Source organism: Asterias amurensis, chromosome 6, assembly GCF_032118995.1.
Source record: "Asterias amurensis chromosome 6, ASM3211899v1".
Lineage (NCBI taxonomy): Eukaryota > Metazoa > Echinodermata > Asteroidea > Forcipulatida > Asteriidae > Asterias > Asterias amurensis.
This window is the reverse complement of record NC_092653.1, coordinates 11,229,995-11,242,598: the sequence shown is the minus strand read 5'-3', so window position 1 is coordinate 11,242,598 and position 12,604 is coordinate 11,229,995. Positions and strand designations below refer to the sequence as shown.

The window sequence follows — 12,604 nt, the reverse complement described above, 5'->3', positions numbered from 1 at the left end:
ACTGAACAACAAATTAAGGAAGTGAAAAAGAAGAAAGAAAATATTTCCTGTTGTAAATTCTCTTGTTAACATTTCCTTTTTGTAAAATTTCTACTTAAAATATGTCTGATGATGAAATGCATTTTAGACCACTCCAAGTTCTCTGACTCCTTTTTGAATAAAATTATGTTTTGAGAAGTTTTGAGTATTCTCCCAAGCCAATGGACGCCTGAAGAGGCTGTTTTTAAAGCACAGTCCAGTGTAGTAGAGTAGATTGTATATTCACTGCGTCTCATCCCTCGCTCTCTCACTCTTCCCTCTTGTTATTTTAGTTAAGTGGTAACTCGGAGTAAGACGTAAGGTATGTCCTCTTCAAAGCCTTTTTTTCTTTCTGAGTACGGAATTTGAATTCCTGTCCCCAGCATGGCCAGCAAAACACCAGTGTCTCATGGAGTGTTTTGTCATCTTCTTATCTTGTCAAAGCTTTGTTGTCACTACGCAGGTTTTCTTCCCCAGGATTGAACTGGGGGGCATTTCTAGACTCGCATTTTGCAAGTTTGGCTGAAGCCCCTTGGGTAGATAATTACTGATGATGTCAGATTCTTTAACCACCTTACAGAAGAATGGGAAATTGTGTACTGTGTAGGGTTTGAGGGATGTCAACCTGTATAAGTTTACAACGTCTTTTTATCATTGATATAAAGTCCAATGGTGCGCTCCCCGTAAAGCATACGTTTATAAAGTCCCGAACTTCCGATTATCTACTCTGCGGCAGTAGAATAAAGCAAGACAGTTCTCTAAGAACAACTCTACCTGGCAAGTAGATACACACATGGTGTTACCGCAAACCAAATATATATTGTGTAATGTCTCTCCACAACTCAGTCGGAAATGCAGTACCCAGTACCAGTTATTGTCAAACATACCCCAGAAAGCAAGGCAGTAAACAAACCATGACCTCATCAGTACAGGCATCCATTGAAACCATTAAAAAGGTATTTTACCTCAATTTCTTTCAAAAACGGCAACAATCATAACACTGGGGTAATGCTTGTTACGGGTGCAAAACCTGTATTTAATAGTTTTTGTTCAGTTTTAAAACCAGGTACTGCGCAACCTAGAGCATTTAAAACAGTTTTATTTTTTATTTTGTGAATTTGATCTTACAATCAAAGGTTTTGTAAAAAAAATTGTTAGGGCACCAAACTGTTAATGCCATGTGATATAAGTTACTTTAGGTTCCTCCGTACATGCAGTGTGTGAAGGTTCAGTAGTAATAATTTTTACTTTTTATACTCAGGACTTGTTTTGTTTTGGGGTTATTGTCCTCATGCTCGAGTCACTAGACTCTAGCAGCCAGTGATCCATTCAGTGTTTCAAGCCCTGACATAGCTCCTAGTTACACAGGATAACAACTTGGTCACAATTTAACACTAAGTCCCAGAGTCAGAGTGATTTTCCTTCTTGATCGTGGCAAACATTTCAGTCCAATTGCCTAAAGTTGACTTGAGGACATGACCTAATTATCTCTTTCAGAGTTGCAGTCCAAATTCCCCCAGAGATCGTAGCTTGTTATAGATTAGCATTCAGTCCTTGATTTAAGCAAATGCCCCCAATCTCCGATCTGTCTTCTGTACATCCCTAGACATGTCAGTGTATCAAATACACGCGTAGCCTAGTCTCAACATTATTTGTATGTGAGTTACAATAGCTTGGCTGTTTTTGAGGCAGGAGATAAACTGACTTTGATTTTCAAATATTTTGAGAATTTGTTTCCTTTTTTCTTAAATGGCTCAACATGGTGCAGCCATTTTATTTGTTTCCAGGCTTAGTACCTGTAGACACATTGCATATGGTTACCGACGTTTCTTTCAATGTATTCAAAATTTTAAGGAATTAAATATTCTTATAAATTATCATCATTTTCTCTTGATATTTTGTGTACTGGCCCTACTATCAAGGCATTGCTCTGTAGACACCTTACATACATGTATGGTTATTGTGTACATGAATACAAGGTCTGAAATTTCTTTCAATGTATTCAAAATTTAAAGGAATGAAATATTCTTATCATTTTTTATCTTTTATTTGTGTACAGGCCTACTACCGGCAAGGCATTGCTCTCCAGTGTCTTGGTCGTCACGCTGATGCCCTGGCTGCTTTCTCCTCGGGACTCTCCCAGGATCCTAAGAGTCTTCAACTGCTTGCTGGACTAGCAGAGGCCGCTCTTAAGTCACCACTCAAAGGTAAGACAAGAATCGGCCTCTAACATCAATCACTGGACGAAGGACGCTGCGTTTTGTTTCCAGAGAACTAATCTCTTGGTACTGGCTTACAGCTCTTACGACCGCCAAATCTAACATCAAAGTTAAAGCTTGTCTCATTTTGTTAGGGTGGTTCTTTTTTTTTGGGGGGGGATGCCTTGGTTTGGGGAATTCTGAAGTAGACCATTGACCTACTTGTATGTGTGCATACTTTAATGTTGAACTTTGATGACTGTAATGTATGCGACCCACTGCTGGCAAACAGGGTGACTCCATGCTTGGCATAGCTGTGGCCCTGCTTACAATCAGTCGTAAGTTTTCAGCCGTGACTGTGACATACATGTGAACATGGAATGTACAGTTTGTTCAGTGTAGGGCGTGGTATAACAATTATGTTGGTCAGTGTGATGCGTAGTGGTTAGTGATGATACATGTACATGTAGACCCTGCATCAGCATGCTCATGCTAGCATTTATGACTGATATAACACAAACAAATATTTTATTTTTTATTTTAGATTTAAGATCAAGTTAACATAAATCATCTAAAATGATCAATTAGCAGTGCCATAAAGTTAGGCCTATCTTTTGCCAATTATCAATGGCATTTGTCAATGGTGTTTGTCATTGATGATCTCATTCTATATTTATATTGAATATGTATTCCCTTTGGCCTTTTAAATTTTCTCATGAGTTATTCATGCAAAGTAGTTTTAGACTTGCTAAAGTTTGTTTTAATATCCTGTGTAATTTTTGTAAGTTGATTCAGGTAAAGGAAATTTTTTTATTTTTTTTGACGTTACTTTGTTTCACTTAAGTTGACAATCTGTTTTTTGTCTCTTCATCACAGATACATTTGAACCCACCTATAAGCAGCTCCAGTCTATGAAGTTAGACAAGAGCCCCTTTGTTATCATCTCTGTAATTGGTCAGGAGCTTCTTGCGGCTGGCTATCATGCGTCCTCATTGGTTGTTCTAGAATCGGCTCTCAAGATCGGTAAGACAGATTAAAGAATTAAAGATGCTATGTCAGATTTTTGGCCCAAAACATCAAAAGATAGATTTGTTTTGAGTGAATGGTATTTCAAAGAGTATCAACCGCTCTAAGGAAAAAAAGTTTAACTTTTACTTTTAATGGTCAGGAACCATGACAAAATATTCTAATAAAACACATAAGAAATATTTCTTATAAAACACTTAAGAATTGGTCACGTGATATATTGTCGGGATCCCGATAAAAACTAATTTTGAGCACTTTATTTCACTGCTACCAATAATTGGTTGACTTTTTCGAGCAATGTCTCAAATGAAAGCTTGTAACTTTCTCGACCCCCATCAAAATACCTATTGAATTTTAAATAAATTTGTTTTGGGTCAAATCGGCAAAAAATCTGACATAACATCTTTAAGGTTTAAAAATTGGTAGCCACTCAGGCGTGGAATTACACAGAAGCCACAGAGCCCATTGCCTCTCTTGCCTTGGTCTTGGCCTTTGTGCCCCTTCAGAAGTTTCCCATAGACTTAAAGATTTTCAAATGGAAGAGCCGGGTTAAATTGAAAATTGCCTTGCCCTTTCAAAGATGAAATTCCAGGCCTGGCCACTACTAATGCTGCTCAGTCTTTTAGAGACCATAGCGGCCGAGAACGACTTGTACCAAAATGCCAACTGGTAGAGGCCCAGCGAGCTGCAAGATCTGACCTACTTCTACTCAAAGGTTATGCCTCGATTTTCCAATGTTTTAGTGTTAACATGTGTTTTTTTATAATATAAAACAAATCAATTTTTTAAGACGCTTTTAAAAGATAAGGTTATAGCTTAGTTGAAAGAGCTTGGCACGTTAATCCAATGGTCAATTTTTCTTTGTCCAACCTAACTGTATTTTTCAAACTTACCCTGTCAGTTTCCCTTTTGGAGATTGTTTAAGTTTTTACCAGGTGTAGTGTGTTTTTTTTTTTATGATTGAAAGATTAATTTTATGATTTACAACTGTATGATATTTTTTGTTTCTTAGGAACATGCAGTTTGAAGCTACGAGGATCTGTCTTCTCTGCACTGAGCAGCGCTCACTGGGGTCTAGCCAACACAGATAAGGCTGTGGCTTACATGCAACAAGACCTAGCCGTAGCCAAGTCATTAGGTTTGTTTGCTGTCTTTTTATTTAACTGATAAGCAATCAGGGCCCAATTTTGTTAAGTTGTTAAAGCAGAAAGTACTGCTTGACAATTTGTTTGCTAACAAAAATTGAGTTTGGCACTTGTCTTAACTTAAATCTAATTTTGGCTGGTTACCTGTTTTTTTAAGCAATACTTTTCTGAGCTCATGTCCAATGGAAAAAGTAATAAAAGACACTTGTGAAAACAGTTACTATTATTTATTTTTTTGCAAAGAGAGAGCCCAAATCATCATGTCCTGATCGAAGCTATTGGGCACATCCAATATAAAGAAATACCAAATCCCATTGATGGCAAGCAGGGAGTAGTTACCGATGAACTGGAGCCATTTATAGGTTAACCCTGATACAGAAATAACCTGTAAGTGTTGAGAATGTTCCCTTGAGGTTCAGAGAATGGGAACACAGTGGCTCCACTACCAGGAGAATCACCCAGCCCCAACCCACCGTTACTCTCTCAGAAACACAGAGGGATGGCTAGAACTACAGAGGGGTGGCTACAACCCTGCCCGCTTGTACTCTCAATCACATTGACAGTAGTAGGTCATGTACATGTTCACTTGTATGGCATGTACACTAGTACTGTCATGTACCTTTATCGCTCAGTCTCTTGATGATGGCGAGAGCACACACTCAAAACAAGTGGTTGTGTGTGACGGACGGAACAAAGTTTAAGCAGAAAAAATGTTTTATGTCAACATTGTGTTTCAAGAAAACGAAGTGTGAATGTTTGGTAGGTTTTCTGCCATTTTAGGAAGGTTAGGTTCTGAATGGCAATGGGGTAACTTTTTTAGAACAACAACAAACTAGGGGAGGGTAGCCATTTTTAGGCATTACAACCTTCTTTAACTTGGACAAAAAGAACATTGTGAGCCTGGAAAAAGGACATAAAATAAAGCCTTGCGCCCTTTTCCCATGCTCTCTACAAAATCACCCTATTTCTTTTTTGGTGCCAACCCTTCTCACTAGAACAGAATAATCACATTTTGGATTTCAGAACCACCACAACTCATACATGTATATAGGGAGAGTTTTATGTACATGGTGTCTTCGCAAAACTTACTAGATTCAGACAAGTAAATAAAAAAATCAAAGTTATAAGACCAGTCAGTGCGGTCAATCACAATGAGTAACACTTGTCCCACAACCTAAACAAAAAACACCATCAGCCTACTTGGATTCTTTCACTCACTCAGTAGCACCTCATCAATCATTGTATTTAACAATCTATGCTGGCAGGTATCAATATAGCAAGCATAATATTTTATTAGGCATGAAGGGGGACATAGTCTGGGATCCATCAATCTTCACAGTGTTTGGCTGGGCAGTGACCTGGTCATCATTGGCCTCAATACAGAGTATTGTGGGTTAGCTTTTATGGTTAGAGGTCAATATCAACTGGGCTAAATGGAAGTGTACATACAATGAAAAGAATTGATGTCCAGGGTTTGCTTATAAATATCTTCAGGTTAAATTTTCAAGTAATTTTCCTGATAGTTTATTGAATAACCTTTTTGTTATTCTACAATATTGAGGAAGTAATTTTCCCCCGTTTTTCTTAAGAGTGATTTTTTAGGGCATTTTGCTACTGTTAACAATTCCAAAACTGCTTTCAGACGTCGTGCTCCTGCTGTGTCGCAGTTAACAAATAAAAAACTTGATTATTTGAATTTGACTGGTTAATAGCACGACATTTGAAATGGGCCTTTACTCTTTGATCGTCTTCTTTAGTTGTCCGTGGTATCATCAAAGGTATCGTAATGTTCCTCTTAATCCTAATCTGACTTCACACTCTTCTTTCCTGTCCAGGTGATCAAATTGGTGAATGCCGAGCCCACGGTAACCTCGGAGCAGCATTCTTCTCTAAGAGTAACTACAAGGAAGCATTGACCCATCATCGTTTCCAACTGGTACTCGCCATGAAGCAGAAAGATCGGAATACCGCCGCTGCCGCACTCAGTAGCTTAGGTAAATATTACAATCCCCTTCCCCCTCCCCCTCCTCCCCCGTCCTCCCCCAATCATAAATAGACTTCATTCTCGTAAGAAATTTTGACCAGGGTCCAATTTCATGAAGCCGTTCAGCAGCTGCCTGGGGTCTAGCAAATACAGATAAGGCTGTGGCTTACATACAACAAGACTTAGCCGTTGCCAAGTCATTAGGTTTATTTGACTTCTTTTTATTAAACTGATCAGTGCCCAATTTTGTAAAGCTGTTAAACAGAAAATACTGTTTGACAAATTTCTTTGCTTAGCAAAGAATGAGTCGGGCACAAGCCATATGCAATTAAGGACTGAGCCGAGTTGTTCAGTTACCATACATGTACACCCTTATCCCTAGGGCCCAATTTCATAGAGCTGCTTAAGCAAAAAATTCTGCTTAAGCAAAATAATCCATGCTTAGTAAAATCAGAATACCTGGCAAGACTCCACTCAATTGTTATGCTAAGTAAACAATAGCTCAATACCAGTCACAAGCAATGTATATGGCATGACTACTAGGCCAGTAACCTGTGTAAAATTAGCAAGCTATTTTCGTGCTTAACGAAATTTTTTGCTTAAGCAGCTCTATGAAATTGGCCCCTGGTCCTGAGTGTATTCAGTTCAAAGCACAAAAGCAGTGTTGAATTCCACCTCGGTCACAATCACAATATTGACCAAGTGCAAGTGCATCCACGCGACTGTTATCACAGGATCCTTTAGTGGCATTCCACCATTTCAAGGTTGAGAAACCCCCCAAAATTAGAAGCACAATATGTGCCAGTTGCAAGTTCCTCTCGCATCTGGGATGAGGGTCATGGTTCGAACAGCTGCCTACATGTATATTGGTCTCCTTTGGGGTCATGTGAGGTCGTTTAAAGCATGTTCAGTGATAGACTCTGGGACATGCTGCTAGGAAGGGCAAGGGCGGGAAGTAATCTGGTTCTGATGGTCAATCAAACAACATTACCTCACTTTATAATATCTTTTTAATATAGAAAAAAACAAAACATGGTTAAATCTTGACTTTGAATTGAGTCTTTCAATTCTGTCAAATTTGGAAGTATACATTTTACATACACATCAAACAAGTGATTTGTATCTTCTGTCAGTCCAAATGGAAGGAGTTTATACAAAAAATGTGTCAAAGATAGATTTTAAAATTTTTAGACCAGTTGGGTAAATGAAATGTACAAAATCTGGTGCAGAAAAAAAAGAGCTACATGTACAAACCCTTTCAAATGTGTGGATTTCCCCCTTGTTTTCGAGCCTTGCAAACTCGATTTTTAAGTAAAATTATCTTACCGGTTCAACTTCAGATCTCTTTATCATTAATTCAAAACACTTTAGCCTCAAAGTTATTGCGAAATAAAATCCTGTCTTTGCAATAAACCGACTTAAAACCTGTTCCATTTACCCCCCCCCCCCCCCACCAACCTCCAAAAAAAAGTCATACAAAAAAGAAACCTACATCTGAAAAAAATGCCACAGGGTTCTCATGTCATGATTGAGATGTTCAGAGAGAGGATCAGATTGCCTCGGTAGCATGTTATCCTCTAGACTCTGAGAATAACTTCTTAATGCACTCAGGATCCCATGGGGAGCCACTTGCCTCAAATTACTCTCTCTCGTTCTTTGTCTTGGGGTACGGAGACTGTCAATGAATGTAGAATGATTCAGTTAAAAAGCAAAGTCAATTTTTTTTAAATGTTTTTTTAGAATGTGATACTTGAGTAGAAGCTTGTAAGATGTTTTCTTTTCGGATGGGATTGTCAAGGGATTGTTAGGAAGCATTTTTCTAAGTAGTTTCTGCAAACATTCCTAGACTTCTAGCTTGTTGAACTTTTGTTTTATAAAAATTGCTTAGCCTCCAAGGAGTTTGTTGCAAGAACGTCTAAATCAGTAACTAAGCAAGAAATTTCCTTTTTTTCTTTTCTTGATGTAGGTCATGTGTATTCAGCCATTGGTGACTACCCAAATGCCCTAGCAAGCCACAAACAATGTGTCCTCCTAGCCAAGCAACTCAACGATAAACACTTCGAAGCAAGAGAAGTGGGTAACGTCGGAGCGGTCCACCTCGCCCTTGGGGAGTTTGACAGCGCCCTCGAGTGCCACAAGCAACATCTGGAGATCGCCAAACTGTTGGATAATCGCAGTGAAGAAGCGCGGGCGTTTAGCAATCTTGGGAGTGCCTACCATTACAAAAGTGACTATGCCAAGGCGGCAACTTACCATGATCAGGTCTTGACCATCGCTAAGAACTTACAGGATCGGACCGTTGAGGCCAGGGCATTCGCTGGCCTGGGTCATGCTGCAAGGTGTAGCGGTGATTTGGAGAAAGCGAAACACTGCCACCAGCAGCAGTTGAACATTGCGCTGAGTACAAAGGACAAGACGATGGAAGGGAGAGCTTGCTCAAATCTAGGTATCATCCACCAGTCGCAGGGACAATTTGATACTGCCCTCAAGCTTCATAAAGCGCATCTGATGATCGTTACGGAACTCGTTGATCGGGCTGGACAGGGTAGGGCGTATGGGAACATGGGTAATGCCTACAGTGCTTTAGGGCAGCCAGAGCAGGCAGTGAAGTACCATAAGCAGGAGTTGGTTATATCACGTGAGGTGAATGATCGAGCCTCGGAGGCCTGTACTCAGGGGAACTTGGCCGTTGCGTACCAATCTCTTGGTATGCATGAGAAAGCCCTGGAACACTATCAATCCCACGCAAAGATTGCCGGAGAACTCAAAGACCAAGTGAGCGAAGGACGGGCTTTGAGTAACTTGGGAAACTATCATAGCTCCCGTGGAGAGTTCAGGCAAGCACTGCCGTACTATGAGAACTATCTGAAACTCACCAAAGGTTTAAACGACCCAATAGGCCAAGGCAAGGCTTATCATAACTTAGGGTTTGCTCATTATTCGTTGGGGAACTTCAAAGAGGCGGTACAATTCTATGAGAAGGATCTGGTCTTGGCGAGGGACCAGAAGGACAAAGTGAGTCTTGGCCGGGCTTACTGCAATCTAGGCTTGGCTTATAGAACGTTGGGAAACTTCAAACGAGCCAGTGAGTGTCAAAAGTGTTTCCTGACTATAGCTCACCACATGAAGAATGCCGGCGGCAAATTCCGTGCTCTTGGAAACCTTGGGGATATATGCATGGCGCAGACGGACACTGACAGCGCTATTAAGTTTTACGAGCAGCAACTGCAGTTAGCGAAGCAGGTTAATAACAAGACGTTAGAAGCGTGCGCCTACGGCGCTCTTGGATCTGCCCACCGAAAGATTAAGATTTATAATAAGGCTTTAGCTTATCACACGCAGGAGTTGCAGTTGTGTGAAGAAATGAATGATCTGAAGGGAGAGTGCAAAGCTCACAGTCACCTGGGAGCTGTCCATACATCACTTGGGAAGTACCTGGATGCTTTCAAGTGTTACGAGGAGCAGCTAAAACGTGCCAATGAGTTGAGAGATAGTGCTTTGCAGGCCCAAGCCTTTGGTAATCTTGGTATCTCTAAGATGAATATGAATCTCTTTGAGGATGCCTTGGGATACTTTGAGGAACAGCTCGCTACCCTGGAGCAGCTGGTGGGGAACTCTGTTTTGAACGATAGAGGGCGTGCCTTTGGGAATCTCGCTGAGTGCTACGAAGCGCTGGGAGATTATGATGAAGCTGTGAGGAACTATGATCAGTATCTGGCAATCGCACAGAAGATGAAGAATTCAAGGGAGCAGGACAGGGCGTACCGTGGATTAGGGAATGTTCACCGGGCCATGGGGAGCCTACAGCAAGCCCTATTTTGCTTTGAGAAGCGTCTTGTTGTGGCTCATGAAACGGAGGATGAGTCAACACGAGCGTCTGCGTACGGTGAGCTAGGCTGTCTACACAGTATCATGGGGAACTTTGAACAAGCAATCTCATGCCTTGAGAATCAATTAAAGATTGCTCAGGAGATGCATGATAAATCTGGTCAGGCTGATGCCGCCTGCGGACTAGGAGGTGTGTACCAACAGATGGGGGAGTACGAAAAGGCGCTGGAATTCCACCAGATGGACTTAAACATCGCTGAGGAAAGCCAGAATCTCTCATGCCAGGGGAGGGCATTTGGGAATCTCGGCGTCACTCATGAGTCTCTAGGGAACTATCAGAAGGCAATTATGTATCAAGAGCAGCATCTCAGTATAGCCGCCCAAGTTAATGACCGCGTGGCCAAAGCTCTCGCCTACAGCAGCCTGGGTCGGGTTCACCATGCACTCGGCAACTTCTCGCAAGCTGTCGCTTACCTGACTCAAGGTCTTCAGATTGCAGATCAGCTGGGACGGAAAGAGGATGAGGCTAAGATCAGACATCGACTTGGCCTTGCTCAGTGGTCCAACGGTAACTTAGACGAGGCCCAGCGACAACTCTACCGCGCAGCTGATCTCTTCGAGTCCATCTGGCGAGAGACTCAAGTTGGAAGCGAGTACAAGATCTCACTCCTAGAGTCACAATCAGCATCCTATCAGTCACTTCAGAAGGTCCTCGTTGCAATGGACCGACAAGAGGAAGCACTGGCTGTCGCTGAGAGGAGTCGAACTCGAGCCTTTGTTGATCTGCTTCTTGGGCGTCAGTCAGGAGACGATGCTAGTCCTGTGGATGTGATGGACACAGTCTTGATGACTGTAGACGAGATATTGGATCTGGTCAGTATGCAGAGTGCCAATGTCTTATATTTCTCAGTTGCATCAGGACATCTGTACAGCTGGCTTATCACACCCACAGATGGTAAGTCCACAAATGAGAAAAATTCTTGAAGAAAATCCTTAATGCAATGATATTTGACAGAATATCGACAAACATTCAAAATCAAATCAATAAATATTTGTCCTGTATTTTAACAAGTAAAGCAGAAGGATTTCACTGAAAAGGTGAGGCTGTTGTTGCTCCTCTCACATTTTGCATTTTGTTTTTTAGTTAAGCCATCTCTTCTGGCATCTTGTACTTTTGGAATTTAATTTCAGCTAGCCACTATAATTTGATCAAATAATTGTCAAAAATAAAACCATGCAGAAACAGTTATCTATCAAAATACAATGTATTGATCCAATATTTGTTTTACTGATAGTTGTATTGGGAGAAAAGTGTTGTTTAAAAACTGTTGATTCTTCTCATACAGGTATTGTGAAGTTCAATGACTGCAACTTGAATCAACTTGACAAGTCCGCCGAAGAAGACAGCCTTTCAACATGCTCTGAGTCTACATTGACGAACAGCACTCTCAACGTGACTACATCAGCGCACCTTGACCAGTGCATAGTGCACGCGAGGGAAGCCCTGGGCGTTGACACCCAGCACAGTTTGTATCGCGGCGCCGGGGACATCACCAGCGAGACGGAGAGCGAGGCAGACGAACTCCTCCAGAAACACCTTGAGGAGCTGAATGCCAAGCTTATAAGTGGCAGCGGTGGGATGGACAACAACAACCAGCACGCCGCTATGCGGTTGACTAATCGTAACCATGTAACAAACAGCAGCAGTCGCAGTGTCGCAAGTGTGATGAGTCAGTTGAGTCTCAACGGCAGCGTCATGAGTAACTCGTCGATGATGAACGGAGCTGTGAATAAATCAACAAAGCAGAAGCAACTGAAATCCTGGTCTGGAAGGCCACCGCTTAGAGTTCTTTATGACCTGCTGGTTGCACCAATGGAGGATATGCTTCCACAACCTAACGGACCGAATACCCCAGCTACTGATCTGGTCTTAGTTCTTGAAGGTATGTTAATGAAGAAAACAAGCCTCTTAAACTGAACATGGATCATTGGAAAAACAATCTTGATTAACTCTAGTTTTTAATCACAAATTAAGCAATATCTAATTTGGAAATGAACATACTAATGTATTTCTTCATTCAATCTGGAATTAAAAAAGATATAACTTTATATACTTGATTTGAATCCAGAGATATCCATTAGCTGTTGCAAACTCCTTAGCAGCCCAAATAACCGTTGTAAATGTAAACAAATTTTAAGGTCCTGACATTGCATTCCGTTTTTTTAAGAAGTCTAATGTCAAGATGAGTGATATCTCTTTAGTAGTTGTGGCTCAGAGAATAGCTAGGTTTGCGTAGATGTTTCGACCAGTTTGTTCTGGTCATGTTCTGGACAACGGAAGTATTAATGTAGTTTGTTATGTCTTACAAATACACACATGTAAGTTTGAAAATTGTAATGTTTTG

General features: G+C 41.0%; 1 protein-coding gene across 4 annotated transcripts in view; it reads left to right on the top strand.

The window, feature by feature from the left end:
* The window catches only part of LOC139938188 (tetratricopeptide repeat protein 28-like), an 88,459-nt gene that overhangs the window by 65,655 nt on the left and 10,200 nt on the right, over positions 1 to 12,604 (top strand). For all 4 annotated transcript variants that reach the window (XM_071933581.1, XM_071933580.1, XM_071933582.1 and 1 more), the window contains 6 exons: positions 2,078 to 2,225; positions 3,093 to 3,239; positions 4,255 to 4,380; positions 6,223 to 6,381; positions 8,338 to 11,154; positions 11,546 to 12,142. In XM_071933581.1, the coding sequence (XP_071789682.1) occupies positions 2,078 to 2,225; positions 3,093 to 3,239; positions 4,255 to 4,380; positions 6,223 to 6,381; positions 8,338 to 11,154; positions 11,546 to 12,142 (3,994 nt within the window). The remainder of the gene's footprint in view (positions 1 to 2,077; positions 2,226 to 3,092; positions 3,240 to 4,254; positions 4,381 to 6,222; positions 6,382 to 8,337; positions 11,155 to 11,545; positions 12,143 to 12,604) is intronic.